The sequence below is a fragment of the Chrysemys picta genome, chromosome 2 (assembly GCF_011386835.1).
Source record: "Chrysemys picta bellii isolate R12L10 chromosome 2, ASM1138683v2, whole genome shotgun sequence".
NCBI classification, from domain to species: domain Eukaryota; kingdom Metazoa; phylum Chordata; order Testudines; family Emydidae; genus Chrysemys; species Chrysemys picta.
In genome coordinates, this window is record NC_088792.1 from 156,422,285 (window position 1) to 156,448,669 (window position 26,385).

General features: G+C 43.2%; 1 protein-coding gene across 12 annotated transcripts in view; it reads right to left on the minus strand.

Moving 5' to 3' along the window:
- Positions 1–852: 852 nt before the first annotated feature.
- The window catches only part of PPP2R2A (protein phosphatase 2 regulatory subunit Balpha), an 84,237-nt gene continuing 58,704 nt past the window's right edge, over positions 853–26,385 (minus strand). For all 12 annotated transcript variants that reach the window (XM_065584494.1, XM_065584495.1, XM_065584501.1 and 9 more), the window contains 7 exons: positions 16,564–16,729; positions 15,343–15,455; positions 14,742–14,919; positions 13,442–13,606; positions 11,875–12,044; positions 11,213–11,304; positions 853–1,842 (listed from right to left, as the gene is read on the minus strand). In XM_065584494.1, coding sequence (XP_065440566.1) covers positions 1,563–1,842; positions 11,213–11,304; positions 11,875–12,044; positions 13,442–13,606; positions 14,742–14,919; positions 15,343–15,455; positions 16,564–16,729 — 1,164 coding nt within the window. In that variant the 3' untranslated portion in view covers positions 853–1,562. The remainder of the gene's footprint in view (positions 1,843–11,212; positions 11,305–11,874; positions 12,045–13,441; positions 13,607–14,741; positions 14,920–15,342; positions 15,456–16,563; positions 16,730–26,385) is intronic.

Here is a 26,385-nt window from a genome sequence, read left to right on the forward strand (position 1 = left end):
CAGAAGAGCACAATTAGCAAAAACATATTGGAGGTAAAAACCCACAAGCTTTTAAAAATGTTAGTATCCAATTCATCATCTTTGGATAAGCCTTATTTACTTAAAAAGAGTTTAAATCAACTTACAGACAACTATTAATATTTATTTCATGCAGTTTCTGTACTTCAAGCATTTTCTGATCATTTAAAGTACCTTTTAAAGTTGATCTTTAATTGCTTTGAAAAGCCAGAAGAAAGGAGCAGCACTCATATGGTAATCTACATTTCCATTCAGACACTGATAGCAATAAAATACAGAAAATATATATGTACTTAGAATGCAGTGTAAATTCTCATCTATAATCACTTGATATTAGTTTTGTACTACATCATACTGTTGAACAAGAATTTTAACAACAATTAAAAAACACTGGCTTTGTAGTCTAAACAAGGCATTACATAAAATTAGGATGAGATTAAACATACTACAAAGTTAGTCCCCAATAAATGGATTTGAATTCTACAAATTCAGACACTCAGACAAAGGATAGTTTAATTAACAGATAAAGGGGCTTTAAGGAGATGGAACAGGTCAATTACTGTTCATGACTATGGCAAAGTCTGGTAGCATTTCAAGGTTTTTAAATGGAAATGGTCAATAAATACCAGAGTCAGAATGATCATTTTCATACATGAGTGACAGCCAGACAGTTGTAAAAACCCTCCCTCTCTCCTCTGCCTGCTGAAAAATAATAATTAATACTGTAAAAACATTACAAAAAAACATCACTTTATTTTCATGCATCTAAGGTAAAACACAGAATATTTGTATAAAGTAAAGAGGTAGATTAAAAAAAGGAAAAAAAAACCCAGATTCTTCATTCTTTGTCACTTTTATTCAGTAGTTTTTTTTTTGTTCTTCCTTATTCTCTCTTTTTTGGTGCCAAACATGGCAAGGAGTGATTACAGTCAACTGCTTATTAAAACATTTGTTCGCAACATAGACCCCTTTTACCACTGACCCCAAACTGACCCATTTCATGTGCTTTATTTCATTTTTTTCTATACGCCACCACCAGGGATGGGTGGAGGGAATGAAGGGGGGGAAGGGGGAGTCCAGGAGGAGGAATGCTACAAGCCACAGCAAGAATGAGCTGCATTTAATAAAAAAAGGGCCACAAATGATACAGTAATGAGGTTACACAATTAAATCCCATAGCATGACTGAAGGCTTTCCCTGTGTTTGACGTCATCACAATGGAAGGCATAAAAAGTGGAGTAAACCAATGTTGATACAGTCCAATCTAGTCCATTAGGCAAGATGGTGCAAGTAGTCATTAAATTAAAAAGTGCCCTACCCTCACCTAAATGGCTAGCAAACATGGAGAACACCACTGTGATGGATCAACAGAGCTTTCTCCATGTAGCTAAAAAAAAGTGTGTCATATGGCACATTTTTAAACACTGGAAAGGGGTGCCACAATGGACCTCTCTCTTTTATTCTCTTTCATTTACAGGTACAAATGCTAGACTCAACTATCTCAACTATGCAGGAAGTGGACTCTTCTGTTAGGAATGCCAACCCTAATTCACTTTGTCTTGAAATATATACAAGTTGTTTGTAGTAGCTACAGCAATGATATTTTCCTTGGGATGCCAGGCTGTATGTAGTATCTTCTTGTTGAAGTCTAGGCTGTCAACGCTAATTTCATCCTTCTTTCGCTTGCCACTCGCACAGACTTTGCGGGGCTTCAAAACGGTGCGGGGTTTATTATTTTCCCGTGATGCTTCTAAGGTGATGTCTCGCTTTGTGTTTCTGTCAAACATTCTGAAGAAATTGTTGTAAGATCCCGTCATGACAACACTGGAAATAAAAAAACTAAAGATTAATCCAAGAATGCCACATTTTAAAAAGAGAGAGTTATTTGTATTACGGTAGTGCCTGGAGGGCTCAACTGAGAACGGGGCTCCACAGTGCTAGGCAGTGTACGTATAAATAGAAAGAGTCCCTGGCCCAAAGATCTTACAATTCAAACAGAGAAGACAAAGGGGAGTGAAAATAAAGTATGTGTTCACATTTTACAGCTAGGGAGCTGAGGCGCACAGGAAGATTAAGCGATTAACCCAAGGTCCCATGTGAACCACTCATCACTCAATTCCCAGTCCAATGTCTTAATCACAAGATCATCCTTCCACTCTACAAGAACCCAGAAATCCTGCCTTTCCATTCCCCCTCACCCCTTCAGAAAATATCTTTTGAGTTGCACAGTGGTGGGGAAACAAGATCACCTATTTTGGGCCTGCTGCTGTAAGATGCTATATCACCCATGCTGTGTGGTCTTGAAGTCAATGGGAGAGGAGGGCACTCGGAACCTTACAGAACTAGGGCCTTTAGCCGCCAACAGAATTTTTTTCACCCAAACATCTATTTTAAAAGCCACTAGAGGTACAACTCAGATTTTTATCCAGAACCACTCACTCAATCAACTACCTTTGCAAAGACCTTGTTACTGGGAGCTCTCACTACATAAATTCTTTGTCATATGAACTCACATTGTGCCAAAATTAACCCCAACAAACAGTCCCCATGCAAAGCAATACTTCAGAAAAACAATACTTCAGAAGAACATCTAAGTTATTAACGTCAAGAAGTAACAAATACTGTCAATACCCCAACTCAAAACAGCACTATTTTCTGAATCACAGAGGACCAATTTTGATTCTTTGGTAACTAAACACGGTTTTTAAATGATTATGGGCCCAATCCTACAAGGTGTTGAGCATCCTCAACTCCAACTGACTTTGGGCAGTTAGTTTGCTCAGCATGCTTCAGCAGATGCTCAATATTTCACAGATTAGGCCCTATAGATTATACCTGTGTGACCCAAGGACCTTTTGATGCCAACAGGGGTACACAGGAGTATAGGGATCACATGACCACTTTTGGTGACACATGTAAGATTTTTACTGAAAGCCTGTGTCACAATGGTCATCCCTGTCACTGTGAGATGCATGTACAGATAATATGTGAGGAGTGATGTATATGTAATAAAATTTATGTTCTCTAGGTCTGTGGTTGAAAGCAGGTCACTCAAAGGTAGCATGTCTAGAGACAAAACTTATCAGACACTTATCTCCCTGGGTGACATACAATAGGAGTCCATTAGCATACTAAGTCAAATACTAGTAAAGAGCTGAAGGGGACTTCAGAAGGAAATTAACAGGAAAAGGTAAACAGTGGGTGGGGGGGGGGGGGAGGAAGGCACTCAGGTTAACATCGAAAGTCTCTTCTGCTATATCTGGCAGTGCAGAGACGCACCCTGGCATCCATCCATCTGTGAAGAAAAATTGCCAGTGGGCTTAATTTTATGAAAGGGGGACTCTGCCAATTTAGTTGAGAACCCCAGGGAGAGGACTTGGGGAAGCTCTCTTCATAGAAGATTAGGGTTGGAAGAGACCTCAGGAGGTCATCTAGTCCAACCCCCTGCTCAAAGCAGGACCAACCCCAACTAAATCATCCCAGCCAGGGCTTTGTCAAGCCAGGCCTTAAAAACCTCTAAGGATGGAGATTCCACCACCTCCCTAGGTAACCCATTCCAGTGCTTCAACAACTTCCCAGTGAAATAGTTTTCCCTAAGATCCAACCTAGACCTCCCCCACTGCAACTTGAGACCATTGCTTCTTGTTCTGTCATCTGCCACCACTGAGAACAGCCTACCTCCATCCTCTTTGGAACCCCTTTCAGGTAATTGAAGGCTGCTATCAAATTCCCCCCTCACTCTTCTCTTCTGCAGACTAAATAAGCCCAGTTCCCTCAGCCTCTCCTAATAAGTCATGTGCCCAAGGCCCCTAATTTCATTTTTGTTGCCCTCTGCTGGACTCTCTCCAATTTGTCCACATCTTTTCTCTAGTGGGGGGGGGGGTCCAAAACTGGATGCAATACTCCAGATGTGGCCTCACCAGTGCCGAATAGAGGGGAATAATCACTTTCCTCGATCTCCTGGCAACACTCCTACTAATGCAGCCCAATACGCCATTAGCCTTCTTATCAACAAGGGCACACTGTTGACTCATATCCAGCTTCTCATCCACTGTAATCCCCAGGTCTTTTTCTGCAAAACTTTCACTTAGTCAGTCAGTCCCCAGCCTGTAGCAGTGCATGGGATTCTTCCGTCCAAAGTGCAGGACTCTGCACTGGGTCTTGTTGAACCTCATCAGATTTCTTTTGGCCCAATCCTCCAATTTGTCTAGGTCACTCTGGACCCTATCCCTACCCTCCTGCGTATCTACCTCTTCCCCCTTAGTGTCATCATAGTGTCATTTGAAAACTTGCTGAGGGTGCAATCCATCCCATTATCCAGATCATTAATGAAGATGTTGAACAAAACCAGCCCCAGGACCGACCCCTGGGGCACTCTGCTTGATAATGGCTGCCAACTAGACATAGAGCCATTGATCACTACCCGTTGAGCCCAATGATCTAGCCAGCTTTCTATCCACTCATCCAATCCATACTTCTTTAACTTGCTGGCAAGAATACTGTGGGAGATCATATCAAAAGCTTTCCTAGAGTCAAGGTATATCACGTCCACCGCTTTCCCCATATCCACAGAGCCAGTTATTTCATCATAGAAGGCAATCAGGTTGGTGAGGCATGACTCGCCCTTGGTGAATCCATGTTGACTGTTCCTTATCACCCTCCTCTCCTCCAAGTGCTTCAAAATTGATTCCTTGAGGACCTGCGCCATGATTTGTCCAGGGACTGAGGTGAGGCTGAGCAGTCTGTAGTTCCCCAGATTCTCGTCCTTCCCTTTTTTAAAGATGGGCACTACATTTGCCTTTTCCCAATTGTCCGGCAACTCCCCCGATCGCCATGAGTTTTCCAAGATACTGGCCAATGGCTCTGCAATCACATCAGCCAACTCCCTCAGCACCCTCGGATGCATTGCATCTGGCCCCATGGACTTGTATATGTCCAGCTTTTCTAAACAGTCCTTAACCTGTTCTTTCACCACTGACTGTCTCTTGTAGGAGACCAGAGAATGTCTTGAGAGTTATGTTACAGTTCTAGAAAGCATGTTATGATTTTATTTTGTATGCAACTATTTATTTCCAATATTCTTCCTATTACTTGAATCTCTCTTCTTTGATACTAAACTTATTCTTGTTTTCACTATAAATATATCCTTGGCCTGGTCTACACTAAGAGTTTAGGTTGACTTTAGCAGCATTAAATCGAATTAAGCCTGGACACGTCCACATGGCGAAGCCCTTTTTTTCCCTCGACTTAAAGGGCCCTTTAAACCGGTTTCTTTACTCCACCTCCGACGAGGGGATTAGCGCTAAAATCGGCCTTTGCGGGTCGGATTTGGGGTAGTGTGGACGGAATTCAACGTTATTGGCCTCCGGGAGCTATCCCACAGTGCTTCATTGTGACCGCTCTGGACAGCACTCTCAACTCAGATGCACTGACCAGGTAGACAGGAAAAGCCCCGCGAACTATTGAATTTCATTTCCTGTTTGCCCAGCGTGGAGAGCACAGGTGACCACACAGAGCTCATCAGCACAGGTAACCATGATGCAGTCCCAGGATCGCAAAAGTGCTCCAGCATGGACAGAACGTGAGGTACGGGATCTCCTCGCCATATGGGGAGACGAATCAGTGCTAGCTGAACTCCGTAGCAGTAAACGAAATGGCAAAATATTAGAAAAAGTCTCAAAGGCCATGAAGGACAGAGGCCATAACAGGGACGCACAGCAGTGCCCCGTGAAAATTAAGGAGCTAAGGCAAGCCCACCACAAAGCCAGAGAGGCAAACGGAAGGTCTGGGGCAGAGCCGCAAACATGCCGCTTCTACACGGAGCTGCACGCCATTCTAGGGGGTGCAGCCACCACTACCCCAACCGTGTGCTTTGACTCCATCAATGGAGAAACACGCAACAGGGAAGCGGGTTCGGGGTACGAGGAAGATGATAATGATGAAGACAATGAAGATAGCTCACAGCAAGGAAGCGGAGAAACCGGTTTCCCCAACAGCCAGGATATGTTTATCACCCTGGACCTGGAACCAGTAACCCCCGAATTCACCCAAGGTGTGCTCCCAGACCCTGAGGGCACACAAGTGACCTCTGGTGAGTGTACCTTTGTAAATATTACACATGGTTTAAAAGCAAGCGTATTTAATGACTAATTTGCCCTGGCAATCGCGGCCAGTACAGCTACTGGAAAAGTCTGTTAACGTGTATGGGGATGGAGCGGAAATCCTCCAGGGACATCTCCAGAAAGCTCTCCTTCATGTACTCCCAAAGCCTTTGCAAAAGGTTTCTGGGGAGGGCTGCCTTATCCCGTCGTCCATGGTAGGACATTTTACCACGCCAGGCCAGTAGCACGTAGTCTGGAATCATTGCATAACAAAGCATGGCAGGGTATGGTCTCGGTGTTTGCTGGCATGCAGACAACATCCATTCCTTATCTCTCTTTGTTATCTTCAGGAGAGTGATATCATTCACAGTCACCTGGTTGAAATGGGGTGATTTTAAGGGGACATTCAGAGGTACCTGTTCCTTCTCGGCTGAACAGAAATGTTCCCTGCTGTTAGCCACGCGGTGGGGGGGAGGGGTGAAGTGATCACCCCAGAGAATTGTGGGGGGGGGGGGAGGACTTGGGTTTGTGCTGCATGTTAACCCGGAAACCGCAGCCCCTCCTTTTACATTGCAAACCCATTTTAAATGGCCAACCCAACGGGTCCTTGGTATGGGAAATGAGGGCGCTGCTATTTGAAACCATTCCCACATGTTATGAAGATTAAAAAAGCCAAAAGACTGTGGCTTACCATGGCTGCCTGCAAGCCGAATTCTGTTGCCTGGCACTGCGTGAGTGATCTCTCACACCAAACCGGCAGGCCCTCAATATAAGAGGAAAAATGCGACCTTGTAACGAAAGCACATGTGCTGTGTAATGTGAACAGCAAAATTTAACGTGAGAGAGCGTACCCATTGTTCTCTAAAATGTGTCTTTTTTTAACCACCTCTCCCTTCTCCTCCACCAGCTGCAAATGTTTCTCCTTTGCAGAGGCTAGTGAAGATTAGAAGGAGAAAACGGCAGACTTGGGATGATATGTTCTCGGGGCTCCAGATGTCCTCCCACACTGACAGAGCACAGCAGAATGCGTGGAGGCAGTCAATGTCAGAGTGTAAAAAAGTACAATATGAACGAGAGGAGAGGTGGCGGGCTGAAGAGAGCAAGTGTCGGGCTGAAGAGGATAGGTGGCGTCAGCTTGCTGACAGAAGGCAAGAGTCGATCTCCGGCTGCTGGAGCATCAAACTGAAATGCTCCAGCGTATGGTTCAGCTGCAGGAAAGGCAGCAGGAGCAGAGACCGCCGCTACAGCCCCTGTGTAACCAACAGCCCTCCTTCCCAAGTTCCATAGCCTCCTCACCCAGACGCCCAAGAACACAGTGGAGGGGCCTCCGGCCACCCAGCCACTCCACCCCAGATGATTGTCTAAGCATCAGAAGGCTGGCCTTCAATAAGAGTTAAAAAGTTTTAAACTGCAGTGTGTCCTTGTCCTTCCCTCCTCCCCCACCCCACCCGGGCTACCTTGGCAGTTATCCCCCTAGTTGTGTGATTAATTAATGAAGAATGCATGAATGTTAAGTAACAATGACTTTATTGGCTCTGCAAGTGGTGCTCGAAGGGGGGAGGGGAGGGTGGTTAGCTTACAGGGAAGTAGAGTGAACCAGGGTGGGTGGGTTCATCAAGGAGAAACAAACAGAAGTTTCACACCCGTAGCCTGGCCAGTCACAAAACTCGTTTTCAAAGCTTCTCTGATGCGCAACATGCCCTGCTGTACTCTTCTAACTGTCCTGGTGTCTGGCTGCATGTAATCAGCGGCCAGGCGATTTGCCTCAACCTCCCACCCCACCATAAATGTCTCCCCCTTACTCTCACAGATATTGTGGAGCACACAACAAGCAGCAACAACAATTGGAATATTGGCTTCGCTGAGGTCTATCTGAGTCAGTAAACTGCGCCAGCGCGCTTTTAAACGTCCAAATGCACATTCCACCACCATTCGGCACTTGCTCAGCCTATAGTTGAACAGGTCCTGACTCCTGTCCAGGCTGCCTGAGTACGGCTTCATGAGCCATGGCATTAACGGGTAGGCTGGGTCCCCAAGGATAACGATAGGCATTTTAACATCCCCAACGGTTATTTTCTGGTCCGGGAAGAAAGTCCCTTCTTCCAGCTTTTGAAACAGACCAGAGTTTCTGAAGACGCGAGCATCATGTACCTTTCCCGGCCATCCCATGTTGATGTTAGTGAAACGTCCTTGTGATCCACCAGGGCTTGCAGCAGCATTGAAAAGTACCCCTTGCGGTTTATGTACTGGGCGGCTTGGTGCTCCGGTGACAAGATAGGGATATGGGTTCCGTCTATCACCCCACCACAGTTTGGGAATCCCATTGCAGCAAAGCCATCCACTATGACCTGCACGTTTCCCAGAGTCACTACCCTTGATATCAGCAGGTCTTTGATTGCGTTGGCTACTTGGATCACAGCAGCCCCCACAGTAGATTTGCCCACTCCAAATTGATTCCCGACTGACCGGTAGCTGTCTAGCGTTGCAAGCTTCCACAGGGCTATCTCCACTCGCTTCTCAACCGTGAGGGCTGCTCTCATCCTGGTATTCTGGCGCTTCAGGGCAGGGGAAGGCAAGTCACAAAGTTCCATGAAAGTGCCCTTACGCATGCGAAAGTTTCACAGCCACTGGGAATCGTCCCACACCTGCAGCACGATGCGGTCCCACCAGTCTGTGCTTGTTTCCCGGGCCCAGAATTGGCGTTCCATGCCATGAACCTCCCACAATAACACCATGATTTGCACATTGCTGGGGCCTGTACTTTGTGAGAGGTCTATGTCCATGTCAATTTCCTCATCACTCTCGTCACCGCACTGCAATCGCCTCCTCGCCTGGTTTTGCTTTGGCATGTTCTGGCTCTGCATATACTCCAGGACAATGTGCGTGGTGTTTATAGTGCTCATAATTGCCGCAGTGATCTGAGCGGGCTCCATGATCCCAATGCTATGGCGTCTGGGCTGAAAAAAGGCGCGAAACTAGTGTCTGACGGAGGGAGGGAGGGGCGAGTGACAACATGGCTTACAGGTACAGGGAATTAAAATCAACAAAGGTGGCTGTGCATCAGGGAGAAACAAACAACTGTCACACAGAAGGGTCCCCCCAAAGATTGAACTCAAAACCCTGGGTTTAGCAGGCTGTTGATTTCACGGAGGGAGGGGGAAGCAAATGAATACAGAACAAATCTGGTCCATCTATTTTTTATATCTTAAACTGGCAGCAGACGGTGCAGCATGACTGATAGCCATCGGCCTTTTCTGGGTGCTTAGCAGAAAATGCTGTATTACGACTGCCAGCCATCATCGTCAAGACGGTTCAATAGGACTGCTGGCAGGACTGAGTCTCCAGGAGACAAAACATGTCTGCCCAGGTGCCTCTGATTGAACTCACTGAGGAATATGACGATGACCGGTATCAATCATAATACACCATCCACTGCCAAAAGGCAAGGAGCTGCTGCTGTGTAGCAATGCAGTACCACGTCTGCCGGCACCCAGATGACATATGGTGATGGTGAGCTGAGCTGAGCGGGCTCCATGCTTGCCATGGTATGTTGTCTGCACAGGTAACCCAGGTAAAAAGGCGCAAATTGATTGTCTGCCGTTGCTCTGACGGAGGGGCCTGACGACGTACCCAGAACCCCCCCGCGACACTGTTTTTGCATCATCAGGCATAGGGATCTCAACTCAGAATTCCAATGGGCGGCGGAGACTGCGGGAACTGTGGGATAGCTACCCACATTGCAACGCTCCGGAAGTCGACGCTAGCCTCAGTACTGTGGACGTGGTCCGCTGGCTTAATGCACTTAGAGCATTTTATGTGGGGACACACACAATTGACAGTATAAAACCGATTTCTATAAAACCGGCTTCTATAAATTCGACCTAATCTCGTAGTGTAGACGTACCCTAAGAGCTGTATGTTAAGATGACTGGGGATCCTGTGTTGACTCCTTGCAAGCTGGGGTGTGCTATTCCTTTGGGAGTAGCGAATCAGAGTTCTGTGAGCGTTCAGTGCAAAAGGATCTGAACACTTCAGAGGGATGCTCGGAAGAGTCCGGGATTGGTGTGTGCCTATTGCTAACCTGTTCAGAGAGAGCGAGGCCTGTGGAGAATTGTGTTGCCAGACACTAGTGGATTCAGGGAGCTGAACCACAGCAGGCACCAGAAACATCCTCACACTAAGGGCAGGTTGTAGCGAGGTGCCTCACAACCCTGGGAAATGTCACAACCTGTTACAAGGTTTTCTGATTAAGACAAGCATTTGAATTTCTGCATGTAAGCAGTCAGTATTGCCCTTCTGGCTGGCAACTGAGTGTACCCTGGAAAGAAATTACTAATAGCCAGAAGGAGTAGAATTTTGAATTTGGCTCAAAGTACATGGCTAGAATTGCATGAGCATCAGGACCAAAATATACCCAATTTTTGATACAACACCTTAGAGTTGGCTAGTTTAAGAGCATCAAATTGAAATATATCAGATTTTCAGTTAGGCAAATAGGCTTAGAGATTATCCAAATATTTGGATAAACAGCTGTTTTGTTTAAAGAGAATGTTCCCCTCATGATGAAACAGATGGGGATCCAAAGAGCTGCTTCAGATTTAGCAACTGAGTGGCTCAATGCTTTTTTTTTTTTTTTTAAATCATCATTCAACATAGGCTAACAGTAATATTACTGGGGAGACAGCCATGCAAGGCAAGCTTAAAAAAAAAATGAAATTCTTAGAGGGTTGTCTACATATTTTCAAGACAGGATTATTAATGAGGACAACGGCTCCCAAAGCCTAGTAGGCAACTTACAGTCATAAGAAATATATACTCTCCAGGGTGAAGAGTATTGAAGGCCTCAATCCAGCAATAAAATCTGCATGGGTGGATTCTCACTCCCTGCACATCAAATCGCAAGACTCCCTCAGTAAGGGCTAATATACATTACATTAGCTCATAACAGTGTAAAAAACAACCAAACCTAAGAACAAAAGGATTCATACATTTGAGGCTACATTTTGAATTTCTCACGTCAGAAGGAACCCATAGTCTGCTCCCCATTCCCAAAACTAAGGCTTAAATATGTGAAGAAAAACTGTTAGACTTGCCTGTCCGATCCATTCCAACAGCACTCAAATTTGTCAAAAATGCAGTCATTCTCATACAGAGAGCAAAGTTTACTTCTGAGGTATTCATGCACCTAGGAGAAAAAAGGTTTCTTTAATATTTGAAAAAGCATGATTTGTCTGTGAAAGTATCCAAGCAAGCTACACGGAGAACAACTTGACTCTTGAGGAAAACGGAACGGGACCCCCTTCGTATACTCTCAAGTCCACCCTATAAGTTGACAGGGAGCGTCACAATTGGCCCCATGGCACTGGACTGTCCCTAAACTGAGCAAGTGTCCTGCACAATACTGCCTCCTGTTGCTCAGGCAGAAAGGTGTGAACTCTGGTCTCCTCTCTGATGAAGCAAAACACCATCACTATGCTAACTTGTGGCCCAGAATGCAAGTCACGCTTATTGCACCCTTCCCGAGTCCCACCCCATGAGAAAAAGCATCTCATACATGTTAAAATGTAGATCTTAATCCTACAATCAGACCACAGAGAGCAGACCCGTGTGTCTTTGTGCCCCACTGTCTTTGCTGAAGCTCTACATAGGAACAGGGGTCTATATACACCGATCCAATTATGGGATCGAGGCCATACTCAGTACATGACATACTTTCAAAGTTTATAATACTAGTGTATGAAATTTCACTGGATACCTGGTATGTTTCCACAGGTCTGTTTTCCATATTTAAATCCCAGATCTTCACTGACAGATAATCTCTAGTCATCATATATCGACCACTATGGCTGAATTTTACGTCAGATATGGAAGAGATGATTTCAGAGAAAAACGATCTGTTGCTAGGGTCTTCTGGTTCTTCAAACACTATAAGTAAAAGACAGGCATGCCGATGAGCAAAGCACATCTATTCAAAACTAAGTCAATTCCATACAAACGCTCATGCTTCAAAACAATCATTTCAATATGAACCTTGGAAAAAATCTCAAATGGTTCTGGGACAGCATTTTATACACACACCGATTGAGGAATGTCTCCCATACCCTAATACAGCACACTCATCATACTACACAGACTGATTAGAAACACTGCAGGTGCTGTTAGTTATCTAGTGTTTGATGGCCAGATGAAGGAAGAAGAAAACTTATCACCTTAAGAAATATTGGCACAAGGACATTAAAAGTTGCATACTGATGTATATGGCAAATGCCACTTATATCCATGGCCTAAGGCTGTAACATCAAAAATGCTGGAAGAATTAAAACCAGTCAGATATAAGATCTTTGGACCACTGAGTCCATCTCCTCAGAAGTCCAGGATACAAGTCCCTGCTGAAACAGGATATACCCAAATAAGCTTATTATACATTTACAATGTATTAGCTGAGCTAGAATAAATAGCCTTGCTGCCATTATATGTAATATATCAGAAAGAAAAAGCTCTGTTATGTGACCTCCATATGGTGAAGTAAATGTTGGATTTAGCTTCTAAAGAGACAGTGAATCGAGTGTATGTAAGATAGAAGTAAAGGCAAGTCACTATACATATTGCTTTCTATAGATTGATCACAATAAAAAAAAAAAAATCCAAGACAGAGTGAGGAATCTAACTTTTGGAGGGTGTACTCATTTGCAAGTATTGAGCGTTAGCTACGGGCCTGAGTTGGAACTGAACTAGTAATTTAAAAGTTAAAGGCTGCATTAAGCTGTTTCCAATCCTCTCTATTAGCCAGTCCTCTGGCATTAGTTTTTTAAGTTGCAGTAACATTAAGTTACTGTTTTCACTCAAGCAAGGAGATAAACCCAACATCCCACTAAGGTTTTTTTGTTTTGTTTTTTTCCTCTTTTCCCCCATACTAAGGAAATTCACTATACACTCACAGTGAGGTGTGTTAGAAATTTATTGACAAAGGCCACAGTTTACAGTACTTGATGCTTCGGCACTACACATAGCACTGTCTACACTAGAAAATTAAGTTGGCTTAACTACATCACTCCTGGGTCTGAAATATCCACACCCCACACAGAGTAGTTAAGCCAGCTTAACCCCGTGTAGACAGTGCTAGGTCGATCTAGCTACCACCTCTCAGGGAGTTGAATTACCTTTGCTGATGAGAGAACCCCTCCCGTCAGCCTAGGTAGCGTCTACACTGGCTCAGCTGTAGCATTTCAAGTGTAGATAAGCCCATAGCTTTCTCTAGTACTGAAATGCTGAATGCTTTAAAAAACGGGGGAGAGGGGAATCAATAACGAAGTAGAACTCACATTTCGAATGTCTGTCACAGAGTGCCGATGCTCTCATGTCACACAGACGAATTGTTCCTTTACTACTGCTGTATACAAATGTGTTACAGCTGTTAGGATGGAACTCTGCAGCTGTTATCACCTCTGTCAGCTCTTCCATGTTGGCAGGCTTAATATCTACAATATCTAGAGAGCGTTTTATTAAGGAATTCTCTCTACAAATTTTCAGAACACACTTATACAGCTTTATACATTTATTCCACAAAGCCTCTCCAATCACCAATAAATGGGTATCTAAAACAAACAGACAAACATAAAACAATCAAAAGAGAAAGGCAGCAGTGTGGCAGCAGGGAACTGGGAGACAGGACTTTGCCACTGGCTCCCTCTGTGACCTGGGGTAAATCACAATTTCTCTGTGCCTTTGTTTATCTACTTGAAAAATGGAAATGAAGTCTTCTTTGAATTTTCTATAAAACCAGTCAACATATCCTGAAATATAAACATGCCGTCATTTTACATTTTTTTTTATGGTCTAGTAAACAACAACCACCAATATATTTTATAAGCTTAAAATAATTAAAATCCAACATTCTAAATAAATGATTTTGCACTACATCAGCTGGCCTGTGTCTAGTTTCACCAAATGCTGCAACGTAACCAAGGCTGATTGTCACGGGAGTCATGGATTTTGTGATTTCCTGTTGGGTTTTTTTCCCCCTCAAAAACTCTGAGACTCCTTATTTGCCCACTGCGCCAGCTCCTGCTCCCCACACAGCAGTGGCTGAATATGCTATGTGATTCTAGAGACCTAGAACCTTTACACATGTGTGCAGGAGTGGAGCGGTGGGGCGGTAGGGGAACAAAGAGAGAGAGAAGGGGGCTGGGAAGTTCTGCGGCAGACCAATAACTTGAGGGACGGAGGATGGTACTTCTCCCGCAGACCGACTCACGACGTAGCTCAAGATCTGTTTCAAAAGACAAATACTTTCAAATCGTTCTCTTTCCAGCCCTGCTCCTCTTGTGTTCCTGGAGCTTTACCTTTTCCTCCCTTCTAATAACCAGTGCCATGACTTTGCCATAATTTTTTGCCAGGAAAACAACGAACATTAATCATAACTCCGCTTTGCCTTATGTTGCCTAAAAAGGATCCTCGGGTATTGGCATTCCAGTAGCAATATTCTCTGCAATTGCAACTGAAAAATAACTAAGAAATGGAAGATGTCTTAAGTATACAACACTTCAAGGGAAAAGAGAAATCCACAACTTTGGTTATGGCAAAAAGTCTTTCTCCGGTAAAAAGACCAATGGAAAAAGATACTAAAACTTCTGTCTGTAATTTCTAGGTGCCACAGATTAATCCGCAAGTCATCTGCAGATAGGTATGTTTCATAATCACTATTGATGGAGATAGAGTTGATGTGATACGTGTGAGCATTTGCAAATATTCTTCGTGGACTGGCTTCAACCATAAGATCCATGGGTCTGAATATTGGCACCTGCAAAATACAAGAAAACACAAAATATAAGCTGTGCATGTAATATAGATAAATGTATACTGACAGCCACCCATCCAATGCACCTCCACCAGCCTGACAAACAAGGACCCTGAAGCCACTTCAGAAATCAACGTCCTATGCATAGCAGGCAAGGAATTGCTGGTGTACAATATGTGGGACACCACAGAAAACTCATGGTTAATATCACTATACAAAGGATGGTCTTGTAGAGAATGACTGGCACATGGAGTCAGGAGTTCTGACTTCTATTGCCAGCTGAGCCACAGACCTATATATGGGACCTTGAAAAAGTCACTCAACTGCCTCTGCCTTAGATCCCGATCTATTAAATGAGGCTAAATACTTACCTACCCTCAGATGGTGACTCTGAGGACTATCACACTAGATAGAGGAGCTACTCACCCGTAGTGTTGTAACTGTAGAAGGGTCCCTATACCGCCCATCTTCTTCCTTCAAGTTATAGCCCTCCGGTCTTTTGTCCCTTTCACTAATTTTCCATAACTTTATTGTTTTATCTGAAACAAATTAATGAGTTGTCCAAGTTCAAATGAAAGTTCAAGCATGAGGCCGCTTTCTTTTCACAACTGGTATTTTTGAATCATTTCAGTATTCATTTTTCAAGTGAGCGTGTCAGGATTATCTATCTACATATATAAACAACACAAAAACTCTATAAGCTAATATTTGGAGATGCATATTTTGTTGGATGTGACTGTTGCCTCAACTTACAATTAGGTTGAAATGAACTGGGAAAGTTAAAATGCACTTGCAACCTGGTCTACACAAAGTTTTTGTACCAGTATTTTGGTTAGGGGGTTGATTTTTTTTTTAAAGCAAAACAGTTAAACCACAACAAGCCCCCATGTAGATGCAGTTCTGTCACTATAAAGGTGCCTTATGCCAATATAGTTTATTGCCCTTCCTGTACAGGAATAGCAAAGTTGATAGAGAGCATCTTTATGCCAGTATAACTGTCCACACTAGGGGGGGATTGTACTGCTTTAAGTAAATTAGTATAGTTAAGCAGTACAACCTGTGTATAGACAACCTTTTAGACTGACATTTAGTTTAAAAGAGACAATCAGATCAGAAAAACCTTCAAATTAACAAATCAATGCTACATGTAAACTTGTTTACTATTAAACTCTTTTAGATACCCAGATACGATTAAACCAAGCACAAATTATCCATTTATTGCATTGTGTCGATTGCAGATGGCATTAAACATCGAAGTATTATAAAAACTCATGATTTGTGGAATAAACTGATCAAAACAGTATCAGGAAGTAATTTTCCTCCAAATGTATAGCATCTCACAAATATAGGGGTTTTCTTCACCGTCCTCTGTAGCATCAAGCTATTGGCCACTGCTCGAATCAGAACAGATTTTACTGAGTAAAGCTGGCCTTTGAATCTTAAGTTCCTGATGTAGGTAAAGCATCAGTTGCAAAGTGGAAGAAAAACAATATTAAATTCTCAGTTTAAAAAAGCACAAACGCTGATGCTAGTCAAAGCTCAGTATGCTGTAAGTAATGGCAGAAAGAATAGCAGAAAATTTGAGATTAATTCTACAGATCTGTATTCTGCTTTCAAGCTTACTGTGTACAATAAAAAAAACCTTACCGTTTGTAGACAATAAAAACTGAGCAGCATTTTTCTGGGGTAACCACCTAATTTTGTTGATCTTTTCTTCAATTTCTAAACTTTTCAAGTAGTCAAATTCTGGTTCATGGCTTTGAAAAGTACTGTAAACATTGTATTCCCCTCTGCTGAGAGACTGGATTTTGTTCTAAAAAGAGAGAAAATATTTGTTTCTGAGAATTATATGATTAAGGCTTATATGCAGTGCACATTTGTACCAAGTTTGTAGGGGGGGATGTTTACACAGAGTGCATATGTAGAGTAATGGTTCAAACAGGAGACTGGTAGCCAGGACTATGCCTGCCTCTGCCAGTCTTGTTGTATATCCTCTGACAAGCTGCAACTTCCCTGTGCCTCATTTTTCCAAAAAGACTCATCCATTTCACAAGGGTTTGGGTAAAGTTTCAGCACCACAGAAGTACATATTGTTGCTTTTGATGCAGCACAAAGACACTATAGTTGCACAGCCACTTCATTTTAACCAATCTCCCCTTTTCACTCACTCAACTTTCTCTGTTTTCTTTTTGGGCTGTCACTTTCCATGCTTTGTTTCAATGTGATCAACATTTCAACTTTCAGAAAAAATCCTTCAGTCCTTTAAGCTATTTGTGCACAGTTTACAACAGAGTCACTTGCCCCCTGTAAATAACTCAAAACAGCTGAACTTTGAATCTTCTAACTTCACACATAAGCAGTCCTCGAAGCTAAAGGGGGGAGCGATAGCTCAGTGGTTTGAGCATTGGCCTGCTAAACCCAGGGTTGTGAGTTCAGTCCTTGAGGGGGCCACTTAGGGATCTGGGGCAAAATCAGTACTTGGTCCTGCTAGTGAAGGCAGGGGGCTGGACTCGATGACCTTTCAAGGTCCCTTCCAGTTCTAGGAGATGGGATATCTCCATTAATTTTTAATTTAAGAAACCTTTGGTAAGTTTTTTTTAAAACTTTAAAATTGTGTTAAGAGAGTCTCATCCAGCCCACAGAACATGTAGTTTCCAAGGGAGTATAGTCCCCAAAGTTTCCAGAAGAGACTCTCTGCTGCACATCGGGTTAATCTACTCTGGGGAAGACTGACCTGCTACTCAAGTGGTGAGAATCCCAAATGCAACCACAGCGCAAGCCAGATATACATACACCTCTACTCCAATATAACACGAATTCGGATATAACGCAGTAAAGCAGTGCTCCGGGGGGAGGGGGGTTAAGGGGGGGGGCTTGCGCACTCGGGCGGATCAAAGCAAATTCGATATAATGCGGTTTCACCTATAACACGGTAAGATTTTTGGCTCCCGGGGACAGCGTTATATCGGGGTAGAGGTGTATATATAAATCAGCTGTTCCACCCCTGAACAGTCTTAGTTCCTGTTTTCTTAGAAACCCTTTTTCCTTCCTTTTGGGAAGCTACACTGGAAAAAAAGAGAAGTCAAAGCTTCTAGGTGAAATCTCAAAGTTACAAACAAGAGAGTTACGAACAGACGCCTCATTTGGAAAAAGTATGGAATCAGGTAGCAGCAGTGACAAAATAACAAAAAATGCAAACAGTCCAGTACGGTGTTAAACTACTTTAAAAAAAAGGGGGGGGGGGGGAAGAGAGATGGACGGACAGCATTCTTCTTCTGCATAGTAAAGTTTCAAAGCTGTATTAAGTCAATGTTCAATTGTAAACTTTGGAAAGAATAACCATAACGTTTTGTTCGGAGTTACAAACAACCTCCAGTCCTGGAGTGTTCCCAACTCTGAGGTTCGACTGCAGGGGTGGCCAACCTGAGCCTGAGAGGGAGCCAGAATTTACCAATGTACATTGCCAAAGAGCCACAGTAAAACGTCAGTAGCCCCCCCATCAGCTCCCCCGCCCTGCTCCCAGTGCCTCCCACCTACAGGTAGTCCCCCGATCAGTGCCTCCCCCTCCCTCCCAATCAGCTGTTTCGTGCCATGCAGGAGTCTCTGGGGGTGGGAAGAGGGGGAGGAGCGAGGGCAATGCAGGCTCAGGGGAGGGGGCACGAAGGGGTGGAGTGGGGGCAGGGCCTGTATAGAGCCAGGGGTTGAGCAATGAGCACCCCCCAGCACATTGGAAAGTTGGCGCCTGTAGCTCCAGCCCTGGAGTCAGTACCTACACAAGGAGCCGCATATTAACTTCTGAAGAGCCGCATGTGGCTCCGGAGTCACAGGATGGCCACCCCGTTCTACTATATCACCTTTAGCCAGCATAACTTTAATAATAAAAGCACACTTGTGATTGACAGCCTATGCTCTGAGGGCACCCTGGATGGATGGGAGAGCTGCCTGGAATGATGGGAAGCCTTAAATCTTACACAGGCCGCTGCTCTCCCTGCTAAAAAGCTGTGTTTTATGTAGTGATTCCTTAAAGCCACTCTCACACTGGAGGAACTTGACCTCCTCTTATATGAAAAGTGACCAGGAAGGAAGTGGTTTTTGAAACAGTTCATAGCTGAGCACACTTCTAGCTTCAAATCTTGTGTGCTTTCATATCCCACCATCACCATCTTAGGTTGACAGGTGAATCATGCCTTTGCTGTGATGAGCTCTGGGTTGTGAAACTTGTTCATCCCTTTATATGACTCAGGTCCATTCATCCACGATTATGCCCCTCTGCCTCACCTCAAAGTTATGTCCTGGTATGATCATTGTTGGCCCCAAACACATTACATTTTCTGGGACTGGGTGACAGGGCATGGATTACTTGATGATAACCTGTCTGTTCATTCCCTTTGGAGCACCTGCCATTGGCCACTGTCAGAGGACAGGATAGGATACTGGGCTTGATGGACCTTTGGTCTGACCCAGTATGGCCGTTCTTATGTTCAAATCCTTTTGTCTTGTACCACACATCCTTACATTTTAATGAAGATAAGTAGTTATTAGAATTTATCATGTTGTAGAGTAAGCCAGAAGCAAGGAGAAGAAAGCTGCCTTAGAAATCACACTATTTAACACCCAACAATTATTTTGGCCTTCCCATCCTAGAAAGAGGAAGGAACTTGCTGTTGTGTTTTGGTCATGCCTAACAAGTTAAACAGGGTCAAGCAGTCAGTACACTGAATGGGAGATTTCCAAGGTAAAGCTATTGTGCTGAAGGATGTGCTGGTCATGATTCAGTGGTGTGCTCTACTTCAAGTCAATATTAATCTCAATGATTCAGACTGACACACACTTGTTTGTGGATTAATAAAAAAATATACAGGGCTAGACGGTACTATAATGTAGGAGACACCCTCTTTAGGATGAAAAGCAAAAGCTCCTTTGAGTCATTTAGGATATCATAGAAATAAACATAAAAATGCAAGAGGTATAAACCCCAGTCCCCCTAAGTCAAATTCCAGCTAGGATAATTACAGTCCACCTCCATGAGTTTGTACAGTTTCAATTGGATACAATATTCATTTCCTGTCCTATCTTATGTAACATTGTTTGCTTTATACTGTTGAATAGCTGCCACATTCCAACTCAGAGATGGTAGCATTTCGGTGGTGGCTGAAGTTACACATGCTTGTATAACTATACGGAGGAATCACATTTCAGTGATGCTCGCTACATGTTATAAAGAACTTTGGAACGCTCTGTGTTTGATGAAAGGTGCTATATGAATCTAAGGTATATAAAAAATGCTCCCGTGTAAATAACCTTATTTATAAAACAGCTCCTGCCAAGGTCACACACAAGTAGATACAAAATAATAAATTTTGCTGTATTATTAGGGCATCCATTTTTCTGAACTTATTCCCTGAAATCTGAGGAAAGTAGTCATCGTATAGGCTCCCAAAGCTCTATTTTGAGGGTAGGTTTTCTGCTCTTCACCACTGACCTATTTCTATGGTCCCCATCACCAGAGTGCGATTTCTGAACACAAATGAATTAATCTCCAGAATGTTCATGTGAAGCAGGAAATATCATCTGCTTTCTACAGATTGAGGGGGGTGGGCGGGGAAGAGAGAAACGGAGGTTAAATGACTTGCCCAAGGCCACATGTGAAATCTGTGGCAGAGCTGGGGACTGAAGGAGAGATTACTTACCTGTAGGGTACCTGGAGTTCTTCAAAATGTTTTGTGCCTATGGGCACTATTGAGGTTGCCTGAGCCCTAGCAGAGGCAGAGTCACTCGAAGTGGGGGCTGTGCTCCAGACGCTTCGTAATAAGCTAAGATGCATCTTGAAACTCACTTTGACAGTCTCTGAGTAGAAATTGGTTGCCCCTTCACCCTTTCAGAAAAGGAGATAAAGAGTCTGGGAGAGGCCCTGGAGGGACTTATTCTATCAAGGTAGACAGCAGGAGCCCCTCTCACTTCCAGAGTATGAAGACTAGCCTTTTCTCTCTCAGAGTAAGCCTTGGGGTAAAATACTGGGTGTCGAACGCCCTGACTGATGTGGAATTCTGATAAGACCTGAGGTAGGAAGCGAGGATGGGGATGTAAGGTCATTTTGTCATGGTAGAAAGTTGTCTAAGAGTAGGTCACAGCCAGGAGTACCCCTCGCTCTCCTACTCGCCTGGCTGAAGTTATGGTTATGAAGTCTTGAAAGATGAATGAAGAAATGAACAGCTGCCCATGGGTTCAAATGGAGAATAACTCAAGGCATTCAGAACTAGGGAAAGGTTCCAAGGTGGAATTAGCTCCTTGACATGAAGGAAGAGGTTAGACAAACATTTAAAAATCCAGGCTAAGCTAGGATAAGCAAAAACAGAAAAACCTTCATCAGGTGGGTGAAAGACTAACGGCAGCTAAGAGGCCCCTAATGGAACTGAGTAACAAACCTTGGTGTTCTGTAATCAATCAAGCCGTTGATTATGTCTGTGAGGAGATATAGATCAATGGGCACACCAGGCTTGGAAACGCTTCCACTTTTGCAGGCAGGTTTTCCACTGCTCAGGAATAGTCTTAATTTCAGGAAAAGAGTCCAGATCTACATCCGAGAACTACTGAGGAGTCAAACCTTGAGGTGTGGTGAAGATATATTGGGGTGGGTCATGGTGCCTGATATCCGTGTCAGGAGAGCCGCCGTGAGCGGACAGCAAAGATGCACCTGCAGAGAAAGGGGCAAAGTAGATTTGGAAACAACAAGTAGATTTGTGGCCATAACCTCTCCTTAAGTACAAGCAATGGAGCATCACATTGGACAGTGTTGCAAAGAGATCTATCTCCAGGAGGCCCAAAGGCTGACATACGCTCCAAAAGACCAACATGCTAAAGATCACTCATGGTGTTCATGAGCAAGCACTTTCACGGAGCCTGCTATGGTGTTTTTCAGAGTCATCTGGCCTTCTGAAATGAGGGATTGAAACAGCTCTTTGGGCTTGAGGCAAATGATCAATAAAATGTTAAAAGTATAGAAAACTATATTTTGCCATCAGGACTGATAGTTCATGATCCTAAACCAGAGAGCAGTTGATGAATAGCTCTTATGGCTTAAGAGGCCAACATGCTTGTGCTTTTGCCGAGCAGTCAATTTGAAGCAAGCTTGTTGATTCCTCTTGTTGAGGGTGTCCACTACCAAGGAGTTGGGGGTGTCTGCCATGCAGGCTGGTGAAAATAGTGCCTCATTAGGGTCCATGGCTGTGGTCTCAGGAGAATGGTACCACGGAGCATTTGTTGAAGGCCCCTTAGAAGAGTCCCTTTGTCTGGAGCCTTCCACTGCTGGTACCGAGCGCCATTTGGTGCAGTTTGCTAGAAGACTTCTCAGCGCGAGGCGTACCAGAAGTATTTTTGATTATCTCAGTACCAGGGCCTGCAGGAATCTTAGCAGTACCTATACTGGTGTGAGAGATCTCCTTCTTCCCTGGCCTCAGAGATGACTTTCCTCTCCTTTTTGAGTCTGTCTCCGGAGAATGGGGTTTCTTCATTTTGGGATGTGTTGTTTCCTAAGCTGCCCCATTGTCTCTGCTTACCAAGGCTGAAGTCACCAGTGCAGTCTGAGCGGTAGAGGACAATGCACTTGGGGTGAAGAAATAGAGAATTGGACCCCACCTGTCTCAAGGAACGCTCCATCCAGAGAAACTTCAGTCAGTCTTCCCTCAACTTCCGAGATGCCTTAAATCCAGAGCCGGCTTTGCACTTGGATGGGATGTGAAACTCTCCAAGGCAGCAGAGGCAACTGGAATGCCCATCACCAAGGAGGAAAGAACTCTATTAACAGGTCTGGCAGGCTTTGAAACCCAGTGTCTTTGGCATATCCCCCGTTGCCAGGGAGACTACAGATAAAGGCCAAGTGTGAAGGCGGCCCTGGCCACAAAAAGAAAATTGGAGGGGGGACTCCAAAAACACACATCTATGCTCAAAACATACAAGAAACAACCAGAGAACAAAACAAAATAAAATGGTAAAAAAAAACAAACAAACAAAGAATTACATGGCAGCTGGAAGGCTAACAGCAGACACCACACAGCTCTATCTTAAGCTGAAGGTAACAGACAACGAACTGGAGGCTATATCTCCCTGCACCCCAGCACGATGTTGCATAGAGTGCAGGCACTGACATTGCTAACTAAAATCTCCAATCAAAAGTGCACAGGTGCACTCGCATCCAAAGGTGGAGTGCCCATAAGGACTGTAACTTGAAGAAGAACCTAGATCTCCTGAGTCAGAATCCAGTTTCTTAACCATGAAATGTTTACTCCTTGTATTCTAGTGTAACTAGAACTGGCATGAAGCCAAGGTGCAGACGCTGGCTTGATACACACAAAATTTAAGCAAATATTTACCGAGTAACTGTTCAAATTAAGGCACACACGCCCGTCAATAAATAACACTTTGTACTGAAAACAGGAAGCTCTGCATAAACACACAGAAAGGTACTCAACTACACAAGACCAACAGCAGCACCTGCCTTTCTGACCCTCTCTGAGGATATCCTAGCCATCACACTGGACTCTGATCTTCACTGGCATTTCTGACCTGAAATTAAGGGGAGTTTTTCAGAGCAGCTGAGCATTAAAATCAGGTATTCAGTGACTTCCGCTTCCTTAAACAGATCCTAACTTGTAACCAGAATTGCTAGACTACTAACAAGTTGCTGCCCATACCCACCTCTCCAAGACCTTTCTGATTTTTAAACAGGGAAAGATTCTATATCCTGCAAGTTCAGTCATCTGAATTTTCACCACTTCAGTGGCCCATAAAACAACTGAGGCAATGTTATTTCTGATGCGGCATAATGATGCAACACATAAGGCTGCAACAGAATTTGTCGCACCACAAAGGTGGCAACTTGTAGCCAAGAAATTGCGAAAGCAGTTAAACCCCTAGTGGGTTGGTCCTGGGGATTTCAAGTGGACAAAAATTAGCGGGACCCAGCTACGGCTGGCAGTGAAGAAAAGCTGATTTAGGAAGGAACCTGAAGAGAAAGGGTGAAGGAAACTTTTTGGGGGAAGCCATGAAGAACTTCAAAATCCTTACACTGCTTAAAAGGACTAGCTGTTTTGTGATGCCCCTTAGCATCACAGAACAACTTTTATGTGCCAGGAATCATCAGCTTAGAAATCAGAATATTTGCTATGCAATGAAAATGTTTCAGTTATATGGGCTGTCTATTTGCCTGGCCAGCTGCAAAAATAAGAATTAAACATGTGAAAGAGAGGCTACTTTTGACCCAAATGAAATAATGTACTTCTAATGATTGTTTAATCTTATTGTTGTATATTGTTTTAGGGGTGGTGATTTTAAAAGGTGAAACTGATTTTAGGACAGGGCTAATCTTGGGTTTTTAATATTTGTATTTGTTTTACTAAGTTGTGTTGATGTAAAATTTGTGTTTATGTGTATATTTACAGTATTACGCACAATGATCTAAGGCTAAGATGCTACATCAATACATTTGAATGTGTCAGTTCTAGGATTCACGAGTTATGCAATATATTCTGCATTAATAGATTATGGTACAAAACTACAAGAGTCAACTATAAAGACCACCTACTTAGGAAAGTCAAGATTCGCTATCTGTTTAGTCTTTTAGATGGTAATAATTAGCTAAATTTTCTAGGACACTAGCTTGTATAAAGGCTATTTATTTAGCATATCTACATTCATAAAAGTATACGTCTGTAGTGGATTTCAAATTACAGTATAGCCAACAGTAAATTATAATAAGGACATCCTGCATTTTACATTACATTAAAACCATAATCCAGCTAAACAAAGTTGCTATAAGGCTACTTGTCCTGACTAAAGTCAGATAAACCCCACTAGATGGCACTAACTGACCCTAGTGATTTATTTGCCAAAGACAAGTTTCAATTCTGCACAGGCTGGAAGCAAACAAGTTGTTGCAGGTGGTGGAAGAACAACCTCCTTAGAGAAGTGGTGAAATTCTCATTGCTTAGGACTTTTACAACCAGACTGAATGAACACTAGAAAGTTTCCTCTAGGAAACCCACCCCATATTGACAGGGAAATAAAAGGGACTCTTACTCCTCCTACTTCTATGACACTCAAGCCAGTCTGAAACTTTTTTTTCCTATTTCCAGTGGGCTATACAACTCAATCATACAGATCATTAAAAATATTTTGAATGTTTAGCAACTTTAAAAAAAAATCTTACAGGTAAGGTAGTTTTGGCTAATGGTGTGGTCACAATTATGGCAAGATTAAATAAATCAATTACACCTCTCTGAAGAGACATGGTCCAAGTATAGATTAGGGCCCCAGGCACTGCCTAACTCGAATGCCAACTCCAAGTGGTCTAATTCCAATGCTGACTCTCTGCAGCCTCTGCTAAATCAAACTCTCTGTCTCAGCTCCCCTACCTTTAAAATGGGAATAAGTACCCCACCGGAATACTGGGAGGATTGTTTGTGGAGTGCTATGAAGACAAAAGCACTATGCAAGTACTGATTATTAATATGACCTGGATAAACGGTTACCATGAGTTCCATATCTTAACTGGCTACACATATGGAGTGGGATTGTCAAACATGCCTAAGTGATTTAGGAGCACAAGTTCCATTGGCTTTTAAATAGGATTTATCCTCCCAATTTACTCAGGCACTTTTGAAAATGCCACCAATTTAATATGCTGTGACATTCTGAGCCAAACATCAGTGAAGAAGTTAAACATGCTGTGGGAGCAGAGGGATCAAATCTTAAAGTCCTTCCAAAAGCATATCCTTTGTCTATATACAAAATGCCTCTAAATGGTATCAATGACGAGCAGCTTCCTCTCTGGTTTTGACTGAGTATTAGCTGAGCTACTCACTAGCTTTGAAGCTGGTCTGGAAGAATTTCAAAATACAGCCTCAAATTTGCATTACAAAATGTTACCCACCTGAATATAATAATACAACTATTAAGATATTTACTAATTTCTATTAACTAGAAAGCAGGCAGTGATTTGCTTTTCAAGTAGATTAATACGCCTCTCTACTGCTTATATCCACACACAAAAATGAAGATTACTTATTTGAATATGAATGCAATGACTTTCATAAGCAGACACTTCCAAAGAGGCCAACACTGGCAATGACCTGCTTTCCCCTTTAAAGATTAACAAAAGGCTCTTAAACCAAGAAATTCTACATTATTTTGTTGAATAGAAGTAAGTCTGTTCTATTGGATAGTCATTTGCACAGCTCAGAGCTTGTGAAGTACTCAGAGCTTAAATGAAATCAGAATTTCAACCTAAGAAAATCAGGGCAGCAAGTTTTTTTTTTTTAATTAAGTACAGGTCTGTCGCATCTTACGCGCATTTAACATGCGCAATTTCAGCTTTACGCGGTCGGCAAAAAGAAAAAAACAACAACAATTTTAATACTGTACTTGTAGTTCGGGCAATTCCGCCTGCCATTCAACTCTATGTAATTTTCGCTT